Source organism: Centropristis striata, chromosome 14 (assembly GCF_030273125.1).
Source record: "Centropristis striata isolate RG_2023a ecotype Rhode Island chromosome 14, C.striata_1.0, whole genome shotgun sequence".
Taxonomy (NCBI): domain Eukaryota; kingdom Metazoa; phylum Chordata; class Actinopteri; order Perciformes; family Serranidae; genus Centropristis; species Centropristis striata.
The window spans coordinates 22,714,663-22,734,787 of NC_081530.1; the positions used below are offsets into that span (position 1 = coordinate 22,714,663).

Genomic DNA, 20,125 nt, shown 5'->3' on the forward strand with positions numbered 1-20,125 from the left:
CCAAGTCTTCATCATTTAATAACACTCATCATAAGTGAGTCTCTTGAGTTTGATTCTCCAAGCTCAATCAATATTAAAAAAAAAAGCTTCATCAAAATGATCATTCAGGTTGTAACTGTGCAGCTCTAACACATTCTTCCTCCCACTCACTCGGCTCATTTCTTTCTTCCTGTCTCGCACACAAACACCTCCCAAATGGGATATAACTTCATGACTGCTGATCCGATGTGCACACGTTGCAGGCCCTTTTGATTTACATCTGTATAGCTTAGCAGTTTAAACAAGTGCCACTTGAAACCTCTCAGAGGAGCTTACACTTCCAGTCAGAGACGACTGAAGTGGACGTCTAATTTAGATTCACCCTTTGGACGCTTGCTGGATTGAAAAAAAGCGTGAGAGGAATTCGATTTAAATTGAGAGCTGTGGCGTGTTGCTTTGTCTGTGAAGTTTTGGCAGCTACAAAGACAGTTTTGAATGTTTCTTTCTGTGTCAATGAACTTTGTTCATGAGGAAATTGCCCGCAGACTTGCAGACAGATCAGCTCAAAGCCTGAATGATGGGAGTATATTTCTGAGGTCAAATGTAGCTTCTTCTGCCTTTTGAATATGATTTATGTCGTCTCTTAATGCTATTTGTGGTCTTGTGGTCTCTGTTGTGCATCAGAACACACAGATGCACAAAGATTATCTCCCTTAAATGCATTATTTTAGCTAAAGTAGCAGCATTTACAACTGTGTCTTCTTTCCACCAGAAATATTACGGCAGGAAGTCATCGGTCGGCAGGGATGTGTGTCGGCTGCGAAAGGCCTACTACAGCGCTCGTCATGAAGCTGCTGTGCAGATTGATGAGATCGTGGGCGAGACTGCCAGCGAGGCCGACAGCTCGGATTCGCTGGAGCGTGACCATGGACATCACCACGGAGGAGGAGGAACTGGTTCCCACGACAAGGACGACGATGTCATCCGTTGCATCTGTGGAATGTACAAGGACGAAGGCCTGATGATACAGTGTGAAAAGTGCATGGTAAGAAGCAAGATGTTTCATTGAAAAAGTGGGTGGAAAAATCTATTTATGCTCGCATAGAAAGAGCGATGGATTTTCCATCATTTCTTTTGTCTAACAGGCTGATAGGTTACACCTGTTTTAGTGAGCGCTCTCTCCTGGGACTAACTAAGAAGTACTTTGTCAAGAAGATTTTCCAAAGGAGTGTGCATTCAGGCCTCCTGTGTATAGATTATTTTTAGAAAACAAGAAGGAATACAAATATTGATTTAAACTACCACAGTTGTGAATGAGGGAGATTGTTACAAATCTGTTTGTCTTTGTTAGTAACACAGCCTCAGACTCACTGCTTTTCTATAAAGAGTGAGTCACTGTTGATACCAGCTGGGGAGTAATTGATTCTACTATCCTTTTTTTTTTTTTGCTTTCCGGTGATTCAACAACTGTTTTTACCGCCTCTAGGTGTGGCAGCACTTTGACTGCATGCGGCTGGAGACTGAAGTGGAGCACTACCTGTGTGAGCAGTGTGACCCTCGGCCTATAGAGCGGGTAAGTCTAACACCTCCCAAAATAACTGCTGAAACTGAAATCACCAACCTATTCCATCTGATCTCACCCATATGTGTTCTTGTTCTTTCAGGAAGTTCCCATGATACCTCAGCCCAGCTACGCCCAGGCAGGCTCCATCTACTACATCTGCCTCCTCAGAGACGAGCTGCTGCTGCATCAAGGTATAGAAACCAGCAGTCGTGCGGTCACAAATGCTTGGAAAGATCCAGTCTGTACTTTTAGAGTGGTTTCATTTCTTATCTTACTGCAGTGATGTACAAGTGTACTCCAGGAACATCACTGTTGATGTGGTTTTAGGTGTAACGGTGCACACCTGCTCTGACCACAGAAGCTGGGAGTGATCAGAGGTTAAACTGATTTTGAAACCGAGAAGACAGTGAAACACACATTGTCAGCCTTGTGTTTAAGGCTATCTGTGGGGTTTTCCTCTGAAATAACAAAATGGTATGTTGACAGGGAGTGCTTCTTAACAAAACCTATTTTGTGTAAAGTTCAGGTCCAACAAAAGTGAACTCCTTCCTTATGAAACATTTGCACTTCTGTTTTTTTTATTATTTTAAACCTGCAGTGTTTACACTTATGTTTACTAGCTTGCTGTCTTCTATCTTTTCTGATACATTATTGCAATTCTTGGTGCATTAGATCCACCTGTAGATCAGATGGATGCCACTGAGGAGTTTTCCCACCGGTTAATAAACTTGTTACAACAACGGCGTTTCAAATTACACCAGATATTTAGCAAGAAAAGATATTGGTCGATGACATTGAATATCTGTGGAGGGCCTTACTTTGTAATGTTAGTTCTTCCCCTTAAAAAAGCTTTTGCATTTCACTTTGAAACCAAACTACTACAAAGGGTTACTGGAGGTCAGAAACTCAACAGGAGTAAATTACTCTTTAAGATATTTTTATTTGAATATAGTCAGGGCAATTTAACTTAATTATTTTACAGAAAAACAACAGACATCAAGAGAAGTAAATCTTGTGTTTGCTCTGCAATCTTTTTGCCTTAAAACATTTTGATCTGGCAAATTTTGATCCTCTAAATCTCCTGAATTTGGAAAAGGAAGTGTTACTGCATTGAGATGTTCCACTCAACCTGTCTGGCTTTTGTATCAAGGAGTCTATTTGTTGTGAAATCTCTCCGACAAGACCAGTAACCTGTCAGTGTGTGTGTCTCGTGTGCAGGTGACTGTGTGTATCTGATGAGAGACAGCAGACGCACACCCGAGGGCCAGCCTGTCAGACAGTCTTACCGTCTCTTGTCTCACATCAACCGAGAAAAACTCGACATCTTCCGAATTGAGAAACTCTGGAAGAATGAAAAGTAAGTCGATCGGACGTTTGGACAGCTTGCATGATGCACTGTAGATACCTGCCAGCAAGAATAGATGCATGCTCATGGATTATTACTGATGCATTGCACTGTTTGATTTTCTGATGTTTTCTGTGTTAACTCAAACTCTAAAGGGGTGAGAGGTTTGCCTTTGGACACCACTACTTCCGTCCTCATGAGACACATCATTCTCCATCACGGCGGTTCTACCAGAACGAGTTATTCCGCATGCCTCTCTACGAGATCATCCCCCTTGAGGCAGTGGTGGCGACCTGCTGTGTTCTTGATCTCTACACTTACTGCAAGGGTGAGGGGAAATACACACATGAAAACTCACACATGCCGACATGAATGGAGTGAATGGAGGGACGCACCAAAATAAATATTCAAATATTTTTAAAGACATAAATTGCAGCAGTTCCTGGCTAACAAAGAGTATGACCTTTTCCCTCAGGACGGCCGAAAAATGTCAAAGAGCAGGATGTGTACATCTGTGATTACCGCTTGGACAAGTCGGCTCACCTGTTCTACAAGATCCATCGCAACCGCTACCCAGTCTGCACCAAGCCATACGCCTTCAACCACTTCCCCAAGCGGCTCGCACCCAAAAGAGACTTCTCGGTGAGAGCGATGGGGGTCGGGACAGGGTGGGGCAGCCACGCTGGGATCTGTTACTGATTTATAAACACTGAAAGATATTTTAAGAGTTGGAGGTAATATTACAACCCAGGGCACAGTTTGTTCACAGTTATTTAGGCAGCCTGCAGCACAATCACAGGTGAAGGTGGGGCCAGCTAGGAGCAAATGAGAGAAACCACAAACTGCTTTTTTGGTTCTGATCCAAACCACATAGTTTGCAGCGAGCCACATCCAAATATCTGTGTTTATTATGCCCAATGTAAAGTGTAATGCTAACAGACTTGAGGAAACATGAAACTTTACTTTAATATTAACAGCAATTATTTTACACTGAAAGCTTCAATCTAGCTAAAAAGGGATTTCCTCATCAGTGTTTTGTTTTAGGCTTAATATTTTGTTGAGACCTGTTTAGTTTTGTTTGTTTTTGTATCCAGATGGATTCATTTAATGACAACGCTTCAATTTTGCTTGAATTTTACACTTTTGGAGCTAAAAAAATGATTTGACCACCCTTGATTTCTTCAATTTCTTGTTCATTTTAATGCCTGGCACAACTGGTACATTTGTTTGGACAAATATAACGGTAACAACAAAAATAGGTCATAAGAGTTTAACTTAAGAGCTGATATCTAGCCATTTTCTATGGTTTTCTTGAAAATGACTCAAGTTATTATATATTTTTGTTGTTATCATTATATTTGTCCAAACAAATGTACCTTTAGTTGTACCAGGTATTAAAATAAATAAGAAATCATTTTTTCCATGACTGTATATGCATGCTTGGAAATGTAAAGTTAGAGCTTCGTCCAGCTGGTCAGCCATGGCTGTTCTGAGCTGAATACCCAATAAGAAGGGATCAGCTGTCTTTTGTTTTTTTGCTATTTTAGACGGCAGCTTGTGCTTGCGCTGTGTGACCATTTTCAGGAGATACACTCCAGAATGCAATGATGCATGAAAATGATCTTCGTAGCTTAAAGCCTCTATGTTCTTGTACTTGCATGGACCATGTTTCTGCTGCAATTTAGATGTTTGTCAGGTAAAGGTCAAAGATACCTTAATTAAGTTGATTTAACACTGTGTTGCACTGATTTTATTTTACATGCACAAACCCTTGGCATTTAAAACCAAAGTCAGCTGCATCAAACCATGACAAGTGTTTGACCTGGTTCTGATTGTGACATTTTTGCAGCCTCACTATGTTCCTGACAACTACAAGAGGAATGGGGGTCGATCCGCCTGGAAGAGCGAGCGGCCCAAAGGAGCCGGGTGCGACGACGACGGCTCATCCTGCGATCGCGGCGACGATTTCCCACCTGAGGCTGAAGACAGGAGAGGAGAGGAAGACGACATGGACATGAACCCGGAAGACGCCGAACTCCTTTCCGGCAAGCCCAGAAGACCGGAGCGGGAAGGGGATGGAGATGAGGACGAAGATGAGGAGGAGGAGGAAGAGGAAGGGCGGGAGTCTGAGGAGCGGAAGGAGCTGGAAGACAGTTCCGCAGAAAGGATAGGAGAGATGCTCGAACTTCCGTCGTCTTCTGCCTCCTCGCCGCTGCACCACCCGGTCCTGGGCAGGAGGGAGGCCCAGAGGGAACGGCTCAACAAAATCCTGCTGGATCTGCTGCACAGAACTCCCAACAAGAATGGTGAGGGACCGGGAACAAAGCAGGGGGGTAGGTCAACAGATGAATCAGGGTTAACATTTAACATCACTTGAATTGTTTAAACATGTTGGATGACATTTTTTTTTTTACACTATTTCTGAATGGTTACGTTTAGAATTGGGGCAAAAAAACTCCATTAGAGGAACCGGGAGAGGAAGAGAAGCAAAATCTGCTGCTCAGATTTAGCTGTTATTCATATTTATGTTAAACTCATTCTAACATTCATCTAACAGATGGCAATCTCAGTTTTCAGATCTGCTACTTTGTCCAACTCTCTTCCTCCCATGCAGTGTTACAGTCTGGTGTTTCTTTGCTTCAATCTGCTGACAGTCTTACCAAAAACTTGATCTTGATCTCGACCAACTTTAAGCACCAACATTCAGATAAAAATCTCAGTGTTTAATGGATAAGGCTGGTGATGGACTATATGTTTCTTAAACACTTAACCCAATAATGAATTGGCCCTGTTAAGTGTTGCTGGTGTAGCCAAAGCCTGATGCTGGTTATTCCTCCACTGGTGAACTGATCCTGCAATGATTTTCAAAAAAACATTTATAATCATTGTCATATATTAACTTTATTTGGACCTTTATTATGATGCACAATTTATTGAGACAGTCCAAATAAACAATTGTGCTTCCCAGCAAATGGACTATTAACTGCTGTTTAAATAATATTTTTTTTCCTTTTTTGGAAAATGAAAATTATGTTTATGAGACATTTTCAAAGACTTGCAGCTGCAGAGACAGAAAAAGGCCTAGTCCATACATAGACTGGTATTTTTGTAAAACATAGCTTTTTCAATGCGTTCTGACTTTTCGAAAAAACGTATATCAAGAGTATGCACTGCTATTGTCATAAATGAGGCGATGTTTTGGTGGACGTGGTCCAAATAGTCCTGGATCCAACCTTGCTCCTGGGATTTTTATTTGTCTACACATAAACATTTACTCTTCCACTAAGTTGAGAAACAAAGGCAGCAGCGTTGGGTGTCTGAGGATACAGCTCTGAATGTTTTATGAATAACGTTTGGCCCCGACTTTTCAGACACATTTAGCCACTTGCTGCTAACAGTAACCTCAGTTGGCGGCTCCTGTGGCAGCAGCACAGCGTCTCTCAGTCTCCTCTCTCGCTGTGCAGACGCAGGCAGGAGCAGTCAATCCTAAAAGGGTCTGAAAAAATCTGAGCCATTCATAAAACATTCGAGGGCTGTTGCCTCAGACACCCCAGACTTAAAGACGCCGCTGAACAAAGGTGCAGACTCTGTTACAGAGCGATCGATGCACCTTGCAGCCAGGTAGCCTTCGGCTTACTTTTCAGGCTCCCAATTGGCCAACATCTTGTTTTCTTTTTCTCTATGTGATTGGCCAACATGGCCTTAGGGTTAACGTTATATTGCAGCCTGCTGGTTTTGCATGCTCTTGACAGTGCTGCAGTTATGTTTTTGCATTTTTATTTGGTTGGAGACACAGTGCTTGTGTGGACGAAGGAGGAAATAATACCTGTTTTCAAAAGAAACCTGTGTGCATGTGGACTAGGCCTAACACATGGTGGTTTTAGTCTTTACGTTGGATTTGTTGACAAACAACAACAAATTGCCAGCCTTATCCTGCAGTAGCTGCTGGAAGCACTGAGGAAACGTTTGCTGACAAAGCCGGCAAAGAAACAAATCAGACTTTTTATTTATGGAATACAAATAAGAAAAACACAAAGTATACAAAATTTGGAAAGACGGAAGATAATTTGCACCTGAACACTCCTGTCTGATCTGTAGTTTCAGAGAGACTCAAACATTTTTGGGCACTTTGAAGCCTCAGTAAGAGAAAAGACACTTTGTTTATCTTTACCTTTGCTGTTTCTCTGATACAACACTCTGAGTGTTGCTGTTTTTAAGCTCACATCCTCTCTCTCTCTCTGTGTTCTTCCAACAGCCATAGATGTCACTTATCTCCTGGAGGAGGGCGCGGGGGGGCGGCGGCTACGGCGGCGGACGCTCGGATTCGGTGATTTCGTGGGCAGAAAATAACGTCGCCGCGTGCCTGTCAAGCACACTGCCTTTCACTTTTGTGAGCTAAGCGGCAGAACATGGAGAGACAGCGAGAGGGGAAGCGCAGCATTGCTGGTTGTCCGACCATTAAGGACCACAATGCGTCCCTGGGGGCCTCTTCCAGTTTACCTCTTCCAAGACTTTCATCTCAACTCTGAGAGGGTGGAGGGGGTTTGGAAGCGCTGACTCCATCGCAATTTCAGCTTTTCAAGAGTTCTCGAGGAGCACGAGGAGAGAGCTGACAAAGACTTCTTGCTTATTTAAGTAGTATGATGCAAAACCTGTTTTTTTTTTTGTTTTTTTAAATGAACATAGGAGAAATAACCCATGCACTTAAATGCATTGAATATTACAGACATGGGTAGATGAATTCCCCTACCAAGCATCAGAAACAAGTGGTACTGCATAGGGACGGATAGACGGAGGGAGGGTTTCAGTCAGCGGGGATGTGAATGCTGGAGAATTGTTCCCCCTAGTGGGACCTAGCTGCAATGACAAAATATAACAGACAAGAGAAGATCAGCACCGTGACATGTGAGGGGGGAGAATGGCATAGGAGAAATGTAAGTTGAGCAGTGTGCTCAGATGCTGCTCATGAGAGAGAGGACGAGGGTGGTGAACTGCACTTTTGGTACCATGGATATTGTGAAGCTCTGTGTAATGTATCTATAACGAAAAACACACTAACACTCTCACAGTATTGGATGATGCAGTCTGAAAAAAAAAAGTCTATTATCTTTTTTCCTGTTATACTGTAGTAACTCATTTAGGAACAGAAGAGGCCGGGGTGTGTTTTTAGAGTAAAGGGGGAGGGGAAGATTGAGTGTGCGCTTTTGTCAGTCAAAGTGTCTTGTTGACGTTTTAATTTTAAATATTTTTAATTTCTCGCGAGGCAGTCAGCTTCGCCCCTCTTATTTCTTTTTTTTTTTTTCTCGAAGTAACATGATTCACCAGCTTAACTAAATCAGGCGTTCCGGAGGGACACCGGCTTCAACTGTAACGCCTTACACAGTCGTGCCCTCCGGCTGCCTTGTGTGTGAGTGTGTGCGTGCGTACACACTTATCGTGTGTCTGTACTCTGCCAGATTTCTTGAAGATATACCTTTTTAAAAAAAAATGGAAAAAAAATTAAGGGCTCGATGGCAATTAACAGTTTTAAGAAAACTATGGAAAACAATACTTAACATAAAATGTATCGTGATGGTCATATTTTCTTATATTCTGTGAGACGGGTGGGGCGGTGTATACTGTATATTGGGAGGGGAAGGGATTTAAGATCTTTTTTTGTCTTTCGAATATGTTCCTGTTTGCCATGGAGAATGTTTTAAAAAAGAAATTGTGATATTTGATGAGATTTCTTCTCTTCTCTTTTTTTTTTTTCTTCCCCAAATGCCTCTGCTAAAAAGGGACAGCCTGCAATGTCCCAGCGCGGTTAACTGACAGAGACGAGACCAGAATGAGACACTGACGGAGGGAGAGGGGGGGGACAGGAAGCTGTACAGTGCCAAGTTATGTATATATACACACTTTACATTGAGGAGTGTCTCCAAAAGCAATATCTTGAAAAAATGGATTTTGTTTATTATTGTACTGTACAGGACTCAGCCCTAAATGTATTATGATTATTGTAATAATGATAATATTATAATTTCTTCCGTTTGTATTACTATAATGAAGACACTTAAGCGCGGAGGAAAATGATTTTTTTAATGTCCAGAAAATCTCACCGTAACTTGTCCTGACGACATAAAAACTTAAGCTGAGTTTTTTTGTTGCCTATAAATGAAATTCATCTATGTACTTACTGCATGAGCGAGAAGAATGTCAAACGGACACAGAAGGCATTGGGACAAGACAGTGACTCAGCAATGACACCTTTGTCACTGAATATTGTTAATAATATTACTTTTAAAAAGGAGAAATGTACTCCTTGTTTTTTGCTGCAAAGTGTTGAACACTAAAAAAACAAACCAACATAAAAATGTTATGATATTTTTAAAAACGGTGGCGGAGACAAAAGTAAAGCTGTCAGCCCAATATCATGTTATTATTTTTTTGTTTTTTCTTTCAAATAGGAAAATGGTTCCGTTTTGTGATAGCAGTCATTGTATGATGCTTGTACTTGTATTTGTGTGTTTTGTGTGATTCGTTTAGTTATTTTTAGACAATCACAAAATAAGATGCAAGCATTGTAAATGGCAGACTGGCGGACATTTTGTGATGTGTACAGTTTGTCAAAAAAAACTTCTTCCACTCGTTAAAAAGTTTGTAATTATGATTCTTAAGTCATGAAAAATGCTGTTGGTTTTTACTTTTTGTTTTATATTTGTTTTTGTTTTTTTGTTTGTTTGTTTTTTTAATAAAAAGCACTACATTATTGTGAATACACTTCATGCTGTCATGTTTTTAGTTTTCCTTAGATAGATACTTGTGTCTTGAGTTTATCACGATGATGATGATGATGATGATGATGATGTGGTTCAGAGTAATATGAGATAAGTGAATATCTTTAAATTTGGGTCAATAGAGTTATAACGTGTATATATATCTTCTTTAAAGACATGAAAGTTTAGTTTGACCAAAGACACTGGACTCTGCAGAGTGAAACATGCAGGAATTCAACTTTCAGATAATACAAAAAATTTAAATACCGGTACTTGAATGATCACATTATCATTCAGAATACAGTTTACAATCAACATTACTTTAGTCAATATGGAATCCCATTTCTGCTAATGTGATGAAAAAAATTATAATTATTTCAATATTTTCAAAACACTATGTTTTTAGAAAGTTTTTCTTAATTACTACAGGATCTGTTTTTTTTAACACAAGACTAACTTTTAATCTTTTTATTATTGTTTACTGGTGGAAATATGAGTAATCTCGAGACTGCTTTCTCACAGATTTGCCACAAAACTGTCAATTGGAAACTGACAGCAAACACTTAAATAAAGGCCGCGTAAAGTACTTAAATATTTACAAGAGCAACACTTTTCAAAATTTCAATTTTCAAATACACGATGAGTAAACAGGAAAAAAAGAAGTTTGCATGAAATCTCGCGAGAAATCACACAGTTTCGACTGAGAGTTGGTTACCATGGTGAATGACGCTCAGGAGTTCATTTGACATTAACAGCGCCGTTTAGTTAGCTAATTTATCTGATGATTTAACTACATTTCGACTTCAAGACACAACAATGTCCACAAAGAGGCATAAAAAGAAAGCAGATAAGGCAAACGCTGAGGAGGAGGCCTCGAAAAATACAGGTTAGATGATCATTTACCAGCAGGTCGCGAATCAACTGACGGGAGTTTTTTTGCTAACTGTCATTGAAGACATTTTAAAAAAGTCGAATTAATCTAAATTATATGATTCGCCTTGGCTTTTAACTGTATGGAGTCTTGGGCAGAGGTGGGCAGAGTAGCCAAAATATGTACTCAAGTAAAATTACTGTTACTTAAGATTATAATTACTCAAGTAAAAGTAAAAGTACTCATAAAAATAATTACTCAAGTAAGAGTAAAAAAGTATGCAGTGAAAAGACTACTCAAGTACTCAAGAGTACAAGTACTGCGTTTTCTCCGGATTTATTTTTGAAAGCAACACAAACGGTATAAAATAGTAGCAAACAACATATAAAACAGCAATCTTCAAACTAAAGATACAATATATTGCCATAAATTGCAAAGGGTGGACCGACATCATATTAAACCCTATGGATTAAGAATGGGATGTCACTTTAGTTCATATGTGAGTCAAGGCAGGTGACGGGCCGTTAAAAAGAGCGCGTTCACTGTTGCTATGGCTATGACCAACATGACAACACTTGTCATCTGACCCAAGTAGCTGCATTTGATTGGCAAGATCATTTTCTAATGTATTTTATTGGTTGAAAAATGAAGACGTAGAAATAAATCTCACAGATTTGCCACAAAACTGTCAATTGGAAACTGACAGCAAACACTTAAATAAAGGCCACATAAAGTACTTAAATATTTACAAGAGCAACACTTTTCAAAATTTCAATTTTCAAATACACGATGAGTAAACAGGAAAAAAAGAACTTTGCATGAAATCTCGCGAGAAATCACACAGTTTCGACTGAGAGTTGGTTACCATGGTGAATGACGCTCAGGAGTTCGTTTGACATTAACAGCGCCGTTTAGTTCGCTAATTTATCTGATGATTTAACTACATTTCGACTTCAAGACACAACAATGTCCACAAAGAGGCATAAAAAGAAAGCAGATGAGGCAAACGCTGAGGAGGAGGCCTCGAAAAATACAGGTTAGATGATCATTTACCAGCAGGTCGCGAATCAACTGAGGGGAGTTTTTTTGCTAACTGTCATTGAAGACATTTTAAAAAAGTCGAATTAATCTAAATTATAATCTTAAATTATATTATATTAGAATATACCTGAAGTCCTTTAGAATGAATCTGCAGTGAAATTAGTGACTGGAAACAGACAGTCTAATTTTAATTAATTGTAATATAATGTAATATTTTACTGTACAGTCTATATATAAAGGCGTTTTGCAAAATAAAGCGAACAGTTCTGTGAATATCATGCTATTAATCATATTTCCATATTTATCTGATATTAGGGCCTGGTTGTGTAACACTTTATTCTGAAAACTGAAAACTGCACGTGGACACAACAAATACATTTTCGGCACGACGCAATTTGATTATTTCACATGGTGTGTTGATGTAACGTTAATACTTCATCTCCTCTCAGCTGGCAAGAGGTTTATACTGAAAAAAGGTGATAAAGAATGACAGTAAAGTGTTTATCCTTCATGTCAGCTCGCTTGGAGCGGTTTCAGTGAATTTACCGTAAATATCACAATACGGGCGCACTACATTATATAGGGACGGCTGGCTTGACTACGGAGAAGCGAATGACGGCTCACTTGACCGCAGTGAACTTTAGAGGTAAATTTACAGTAGGGCTCCACACTGCTTTGTTTTAACGTCTAGATGTGATGAAGAAGTCTGAATGCTTTGGTGCTTTTGGAGACTCCAGAGTTAATGATTAGATAATAATACAGAAGGATCATTCACATTACATATACCAATAATACCAATAATATTGAGCCTAAGTTGATTGTGGGATTTCATTTGTATAATGAGTCTTAATAATAATAACAACTTTCAAGTCGGTTTTAATGCCTTTAATATGTTCATATATTCAGTAGATTTACTCACAAACTTTTCGCAGCAAACTGGACTCTACTGTAACTCAGTATGTGCTGAATGTTAATTTAGATTTGATTAAATACTGCTCTCAATAACAAGATATTTCACAAGAGTTTAATAAAAAAGGATAAATGCATACTATAGGTATAAACTATGTATTTTCTTTTTTTGTTTAGGACTGACACCAAATGAAAAACTGCCTGCTCAGACCTTTGGTGAGTAACCTTATCAGACTGTTTTTAAAAGTTGTATGGTCAGTGCTTTAAACCCTCTATCCCACAGATGAATATCAGTGCTCAGGCAATGTGGAGATTGACTTCCCGGCCCTTTGTGTTCTTCTGGATATGACGGATATCCCAGCTGTCAGAACCAAGCAACCAGCCTCCTCCACCACTGAAACTGAAGGAGGAGACACAGGTAAACAAGAGCTGATATTGATCTGAACACCTGGCAGAAACATACTCTTATCATTGTGGACCCTGTATAAAATACTTGTTTATTTTTCAATGTTCATTTCTTAATGGCAGGAACTGTTTGTCCTCTACACATTAGCAGAATTAACACTGATTATTCTGTTTTCATTCTAGATTACTTTTCTGTTCAGATACTTGAATGAAGAATTTATAAATATTGACCAAAGAAATTCAGAAGAATAGGAATGCTCAATGCTACAATGAAAACTTACTTTTCTGTGTAGACGTATATGGGCAGATTATGAGACAATGTTCCCATGGGCATAGACGTGCAAAAGGTTTCAGGTTTTGTGTCTCTGTAGTTGTTACACATCTCTCTGTCGTTTTGTGTCTCTTTGTATTTGTTTTGTGTCACTTTTTCTTATTGTTTTGGTGTTTTTGTAGTAATTTTTTGTCACTTTGCGACAGATTTTACTCTTTGTATTTGTTTTATGTTTTCATTGTAATTGGTCTTTCCGTAGGTATGTTATGACTGTGGTTTGTTTGTCCCTGTTTTGTAGTTGTCTCTTGTCTCTTTGAAGTCATCTTTGTAGTTCCTTTGCGTCTTCTTGTAGTCATTTTGTCTCTCTTTGTGGTTATTTTGCCCCTTTTTATAGTTGTCGTGAGTCTCTTTGAGGTCTCTTTGTGTTTATTTTCAGCTGTTTTGCATGTTTTTTTAGTTGTTATGGTCTGTTTGTAGTTTTTCTAGTTTTTTTGTTTTTCTTTGTGGGCATTTTGAGTCTTTTTCTAGTTGGTATGTTACTTAAATGAAAGACATTTTGTACGTAAAGGCCAGGTGGGACCATGACATTTCAGACTCTCTGCTACAGCTCACTTATAATTGTTATAATTGTATCTTCAGAGGACAGTCAGTGGAAGCGGAAGTGTCTCCAAGTGGAGCTGGAGAACGAAGACCCCCTCAGTGCAAACAACATGAAGGTTATTGGTAAGAACAAAACACCACAGATAAATATTTCCATTCATATTTGCCAGCAATAACCCCTTGTTTTTGATATCATTCAATATTTCTGCTGCATGTTGGAGTATATGATCTGTTTTAAATACACACAGGATGGAAGGTAGATGAGCAGACTGCCAGAGTGCTACAGAAGATGCTTCTCTCCTTGAATAAGCTACAGAGCCTTCAGTGAGTAAAGAGCTGCTGATGCTCTCTTGTTACAGGGAACAGCGTTACAGCTGTCACTGATTTGTTCCTGTTTGTTTGTGTAATTTTGTCCTCTGTGTTGCAGGTTTTGGCAGACGGGGCTGACAGATCGAATGCTAATCTCCCTCATGAACACAATATCACTGTGCTCCAACCTCAGGTAAGTGGATTCTGCTGTCATTCACACTGCGAGACTTTGTTTTGTAGAGAAAATGTTGTAGAGCTGCAGAGAAAATTACACTACTGTGCTGATACTTCTCTTTATTTTCTGTTAGGGTTGTGACATTGGAAGGAAACCCTCTTCCAGAGCAGAGCTTCCACATTCTTCTCTCTGAAGACAGTGTGTAAGTCACCAAACCGCTACATGTATCACATATAGGTACAGAAATAAACCTTAATTTGTATTCACACACACAAAAAGAAGCACAAACATGCTTGGTCTCATGTCGTGTGTTTCTTTGGTCAAGCCTCACTCACTTGTACCTGCGAAACAACCGGATAGGAGACGAGGGATGTCGTCTAATTGGGTCAGCTCTCTCAAGAGCTGCTAACAAGAACCTCATGTCACTCAACCTGTCATTCAATTCTATCTGTGATGCAGGTGCTACACATATCGCACAGGTACAGCCAGGATCTGACTTCCTACGTGCTCCGATAGATTCCACTCACGAGCGCTGAGTTGTTGTCTCCCTCCTGTTTTGTCTCTCAGGGCCTGCGGCTCAATCGTTCACTTCTCATTCTCTCACTGTCCAACAATCAGATTGGAGACTCAGGAGCTGCTCATCTGGCTGCGGTATCCATTTACATGAAAGATTTTAACCTGGGTCATAATGCATTTAAATCAGTGGTTAAGTTGTTTTAAATTATATTTTGCTTACTGCATTATGTTATGTAACTTAATAGGGCTCCACCATTTTAACTACTTCCGTTTTCAGATACTTGGTGAGTTTGCTCTCACTCATGAAGAAGTTGTGGAGAGGAGGAAGTTGCTTCTGGAAAGAACGCAGTCTGTAAGTGCAGCAATGTCTAACATCAAGGGAATAGTTGGGATTTTTTAAATTGGGGATGTATGAAGTTCTTATCCATAGTCAGTGTATTTCCTATGGTAGATGGCAGTCAGCACGCCTCCAGTTTGTAGAAGCAGGCAGGAGTACGGACACGGAAGCTAAGCAATGTACTGCTGTGGACGGGGGCAGCAACAACATGTGTTTTAGCCCCTAAAAATGATTTGTACTCTATTTTTAGAATACCCTCACCACCTCACCTTGCTGTCAGACAACCCTGTGTAAGTTAACATGGGGACAACTGAAGCTAATCTATGCTCCCTTCAAAAACACCACACTCCACTGACAATATAACAGTCATTTTACCTCATAGAGACTCACTCAAGTTGCTGGTCTACCGCTGCATCATTTAATTTGTCTATTATTGTGCGACTTTGCTGTTTTAAAGGGTTAGTTTGGATCCACACAATAACACAAACAAACTACCGAGGCAGCAGTGGACCAGCAAATTTTGAGTTCTGTGAGGTAAAATTACTGTTTATATCAGTGCAGTCTGGTGTTTCTGAAGAGAGAATAGATGGATATAATGGCTTCAGTTTCCTGTCAGAAAGGGCTTTCAGTTGACTCCTGCCTTCTTCGACTAACTGGGGGCATGCTCACCGCAATCTTCTATAGTTAATTCACTGACTATGGATAAGTAGTAACTTAAGCGCTTATCATTCAAAACCTTTTTTTGTGGTTGTGGGCAGTGGATGTTTAGGGGGAGATAGCAGGTCAACAAATAAATTCCACATAGAAGAGGTGAACATCATCTGAAAACTGTGCACTTTATTTTACTTTGAGATGAAGCTCAGCACTGTGTGTCAAGTTGTTCTGGTCAGAAATGCCTAATCAAATTTTCTTAATTATTTAATTAATTATTTATTGATTGAAGCCTATTATGGTGTATAGAGTCATAACATTAGGGTGAGCTTTCTTAAGTCCAGTCCATGTTCAACTATGTTGTTGTAGCATTTTTTGGGTTGATAGCATTTGCTACACTAAAATGAGAATTTAAACTAGTGCAAGAAGTAAAATAGTGCAAGTTAAAACAAGAAATCTAAAATAAAATAAAGTAATATAAATTACTTAGTAAATGCAATAAAAAAATGAATATTTACAAGGCAAAGGCAAACAAAGGCATAATGCTATTTTATTCATATCAAGAATGGATAAAAATGGTCAGAAAAACCTCCAATCTAAAGACCTTTGGAACAACAGAGAAGAATCCATGCTGTGACTTGGGTTCAAAAACGCTGGTCATTTTGGAGCTTACCACTGATACCCAGTTTATGTTATTCAAAGCCTGTATAAAGAGCTCTGTATGCACAAATATTCAAATACAGTAGGCGGAAATGGCAAATTTATGCTACATGATAAAAACTATGTGGTTTTTGCCTTAAACTGCATGTTATCAGCGTAAAAACGAGGAGACTTTTGGAAACCTCATTCAGATAGCATGACATCAGAGGTCACATGACCGCTTTGAAAATTGCCAAAATTGCCTAACTATGCAGCGTTTTTTCAACAATTTCCCGACATGGTATCCTAACACAATATAGATTCCTTAGATCTTCTAATTTCATATGATACATATGAAAAATGCAACATATCATCTGAATAGTAACAGGTTATACAACCTCACTTACAAAAATCTGAACTATCCCTTTAACACCTAGTCAACCTTAAAATAACCCTAAACATCAAAGTATCTTGTTGAAAAAGTGCGGACTGACTAACTAAATCTGCAAAAATGCATTAATATAAAAGGTTTCAAACAACTTCTCACAAGTATAGAAGTTCAAGGACATTTTTCAGTCCATCAAATTATGTTTTTTTTCAGTCATCTTTGAGGGTCGATGCTGAGCAGCCTGGTGAGCAGCTTCCCTCAGTAGCCAGCAGCAGTTCACTGAGCGCCAGCAAAGGGGAGAGCAAAAGCAAAAAAAAGGTAACATGCAAAAGAAGAGTGTAAAATGGACAGCAAAGTGAATCATAGTGTGGCTTATATGGTGTCTGTGGTTTGTTAATCATGACAAATAATCTTGAGATGTTTTACTTTACAGGAAACATCCAAAAGAGAGGAGAAACCAGCTGCAAGCAAAGAGAACCCAAAGTCTAACAAGAAATGTAATCGACTCTGTCACAGATAAACACTTGTTCTATTATCCTCCGACAGCAGCCGTGTTTGTCTTCATTGCTGTCTCTTTAAATCTCCCCAGCTACTGATATAAAGGCTTCTCAAAGTAAAGGTGGCAAGCAGGGCGGCAAAGACAAACAATCTGCACAAGAGGTACCAGAAACATGCTGTCAGAATCTGTGTACCATATTCCTATCAACATGCACAGTATTACTTTTAATAATTCAGTTGTTTTTCTGCAGGATAAATCAAATGTTACCCTGAATGAGGTTTGTGTGATACAGTTGTTTGTTGAGCAGATATTTTGTTCTCTATTTTGAATAGGTGCTGTCATGCACTTGTTTACTTCTCTTTCTCTCCACCAACAGGGAGAGACGGTGGAGATATTGAACCCCCTGCTGGATCAGTCGGTGCAGTACAGGGACGGGGAGCTAATTCTGCCTGGCAACACGACTCTCACCTCCCTCAACCTGTCAAGTAAGTGACTGTGGTGTGTTTAGCTAAGCTTGAAATAAGAAATAAAATCCCTTTTTATATCAAGGTATTTCCAGCCCAGCTACAGTTGAGGGTTTTATTTGTATTTTTTCACAAGGAATACTTTCAGCTGTCATTAATGTTAAAGTCTTGATTTTGTCTATGTGAAAAGGTTTCAATTTCAAAATACTTCATGGTGTTGTTTTAACATTATGATTATAATTATAAGAGTAATTATAATTATTATAATTATTTAATGTTACATATAACAATTACACTTTTTATTGTTATTTGTTCAGAAAAAGTACAGAAAAGCACAAAATTAGGGGTTTATTATTTACAGATCACATATATTTAAGGTATATTATGCATGTTTTTTATTTTAAAAATGTCACTAGAATTGGTGTATAAGTGAAGTGAGAACCTGACTAGAAGTGAGACCCTGCCCTATGAGGGGTCGTGTATTCCATAATTCACTCTTCCCTCTCACATACACAAAAAACACCTCTCACATTCACAATTTTACCTCTTGCATGCACAAAAAATACCTCGCCAGACGGCATTCGTAATATTTCTAATAATACATCAATACAACAACCTGCTACAGCCCAACATGCATCAGTTGAAAGGGAAATCGCGTCTGCCCTCTGTCTGTATTTTGTCTTTCCTTTTCATTTTGCCATGTTCAGGGCATTTCTGGGCGTCTTCCTTTAAGCACAAAGCTATGAAGATAGTGCACTCAGTGCTAAAAAAAACAGAAATGTACCAAGGCGATACGCCAAGCAAACAAAACAATTCCTGCATAGTTTGCCTTTAATCAATCACTGTTTATCATTTATTTGTTGCGAACGAATTGGTCGCTAATTAGCAGCTACTTCTGCAAGCGCTCTGCACCAAATAAATACTGAAACCTTACATGAAGATTTAAATGAAATGATTATGTTGTGTGTGTGTGTGTGTGTGTGTGTGTGTGTGTGTGTGTGTATGTGTGTGTGTGTGTGTGTGTGTGTGTAGGAAACAGAATCACAGAGAAGTCGCTGCCTCTTTTCTTGAAGTCACTGGAGATGCAGAGTGACGGAGGTCTGCTGCATCTCTGTCTGCAGGTGTGTGTCTTAAGCCAACACTGTGTGTGAAGGAATCTGTTCATAATTCACTTTACATTACATTAAAATGACATCTAAGAGGTTGAATCTTTATTTTCTAAAAAGGAATAAAAATAATGTGACTAGTGTCCTCACTTTTTTCTTTTTTTTATTGGTTTAACATTTTTGGAAATCACTATTTTTACTGTTATGTAAATGGTAATTGTAATTGGCTACAACTTTAGCCTTATTTTTAACAGCTTTGGTCCTCATTTTTATAATTTCGTTGCTGAGATTTGGGAATTTGGCAACATTTCCTCATATGCATTTTAAGTAAACTATACTTTTAACTTTCATTTTTTAATATATTTTTTATGCCCAAAATTATTTTAATTTGACTCAAACATCAGAAACTGCTTCATCCACTTTCAAAAAACTTGTTTAGAACTGCTTTAATGTGTAACCATTGTTGTTGATTTGAATTGTTTCTTTTTGTGTAATAATTATTATTATTATTATTATTATTATTAATAATAATAATAATAATAATAATAATAATAATAATAATAAATTAAGATCTATAGTGCTTTGTTAAATACTACTTCCACTGGAGATAGTTTTTAGTGTATTTGATCATTCCTGTCATGAAAATAAAAATATTGGTTTATCATTGACATAGCATAAATACAGCACCACCATGTTTGAATTTACAGTTTTGATAAACATTTGCAGAGGAATGTGAAACTTGTTTGTATGATGATTTCTGATCTTGTTTTCAGAAAAACCGCTTCCCAGCAGAGTGTGAGCGTTATGTGAAGATAAAGGAGCTGATGACTCTCAGAGATCCACTTAGACCGAGGGAGGAAAAACAGGCTGAATAGCACTGAGGGAACAAATCTACTCTTAACGACGTATACTGTTTACTCTTAATTTGGTAAATAAGAATAAAAAGACAAATTTATTTTGTCCTCTGTTGTGTTTTTTTTGTAACACACGAGAAAAACAAATGGAAGCAGTAAGAGTTACTGCCTTGTGGTGCATAAAAAGGCAGCAGTGTCTGAACTGGAGGACAGTGTGGGACATTAAAATCCAGATGCGTTGCCCAGGACAGCTAATCAAAACCCTGTTCACAGATCCATTTTACTGCTTTGTTTGGCCCACAGTTGAATTTACACCAAGGACAGAGACACAGAACAGCAACAAACCAAGTACTTAATACAGAATAACTCATTTATCTACCAGAGACTGCTCCACTGTTAGAAATGTAGCTGGTGTATTAAGCATGTTTGTGTCAAAGACTTTTCTGT

At 38.8% G+C, this 20,125-nt stretch overlaps 2 protein-coding genes across 7 annotated transcripts in view; both read left to right on the forward strand.

Annotated features, from left to right (window-relative positions):
- ash1l (ash1 (absent, small, or homeotic)-like (Drosophila)) overlaps positions 1-9,647 on the forward strand; it is a 33,344-nt gene extending 23,697 nt beyond the window's left edge. For 3 of the 4 annotated variants that reach the window (XM_059349519.1, XM_059349520.1, XM_059349518.1), the window contains exons 20-27: positions 752-1,024; positions 1,466-1,552; positions 1,644-1,734; positions 2,762-2,900; positions 3,044-3,216; positions 3,364-3,530; positions 4,738-5,221; positions 7,144-9,647. In XM_059349519.1, the coding sequence (XP_059205502.1) occupies positions 752-1,024; positions 1,466-1,552; positions 1,644-1,734; positions 2,762-2,900; positions 3,044-3,216; positions 3,364-3,530; positions 4,738-5,221; positions 7,144-7,238 (1,509 nt within the window). In that variant the 3' untranslated portion in view covers positions 7,239-9,647. The remainder of the gene's footprint in view (positions 1-751; positions 1,025-1,465; positions 1,553-1,643; positions 1,735-2,761; positions 2,901-3,043; positions 3,217-3,363; positions 3,531-4,737; positions 5,222-7,143) is intronic. The other variant, XM_059349521.1, reaches the window with a different exon arrangement.
- A 718-nt stretch (positions 9,648-10,365) lies between these two features.
- On the forward strand, positions 10,366-19,779 carry lrrc71 (leucine rich repeat containing 71). 3 transcript variants are annotated; one of them, XM_059350203.1, is made up of 17 exons: positions 10,366-10,529; positions 12,642-12,680; positions 12,748-12,882; positions 13,780-13,863; positions 13,989-14,064; positions 14,168-14,242; positions 14,358-14,426; positions 14,550-14,703; positions 14,792-14,875; positions 15,018-15,092; positions 16,969-17,073; positions 17,189-17,252; positions 17,345-17,415; positions 17,505-17,531; positions 17,631-17,739; positions 18,751-18,839; positions 19,598-19,779. In XM_059350203.1, the coding sequence occupies exons 1-17, from the start codon at positions 10,460-10,462 to the stop codon at positions 19,697-19,699; spliced, it is 1,428 nt and encodes a 475-aa protein (XP_059206186.1). In that variant the 5' UTR covers positions 10,366-10,459; the 3' UTR covers positions 19,700-19,779. The 3 variants fall into 3 exon arrangements, with proteins under 3 accessions (XP_059206186.1, XP_059206187.1, XP_059206185.1); XM_059350204.1 differs by lacking the exon at positions 10,366-10,529 and adding an exon at positions 11,296-11,550 and having other exon boundaries at positions 14,843-14,875; XM_059350202.1 differs by lacking the exon at positions 10,366-10,529 and adding an exon at positions 11,301-11,550.
- The last annotated feature ends 346 nt before the right edge of the window (positions 19,780-20,125 follow it).

What these genes read in the sequence shown, in the direction of transcription:
- lrrc71 (XM_059350203.1), top strand. Translation starts at nt 10,460, where the DNA reads ATGTCCACAAAGAGGCATAAAAAGAAAGCAGATAAGGCAAACGCTGAG. An exon ending in TCACTGTGCTCCAACCTCAG is followed by an intron (nt 14,243 to 14,357) that starts GTAAGTGGATTC and finishes ATTTTCTGTTAG; the next exon opens with GGTTGTGACATTGGAAGGAA. An exon ending in CTTCTCTCTGAAGACAGTGT is followed by an intron (nt 14,427 to 14,549) that starts GTAAGTCACCAA and finishes TCTTTGGTCAAG; the next exon opens with CCTCACTCACTTGTACCTGC.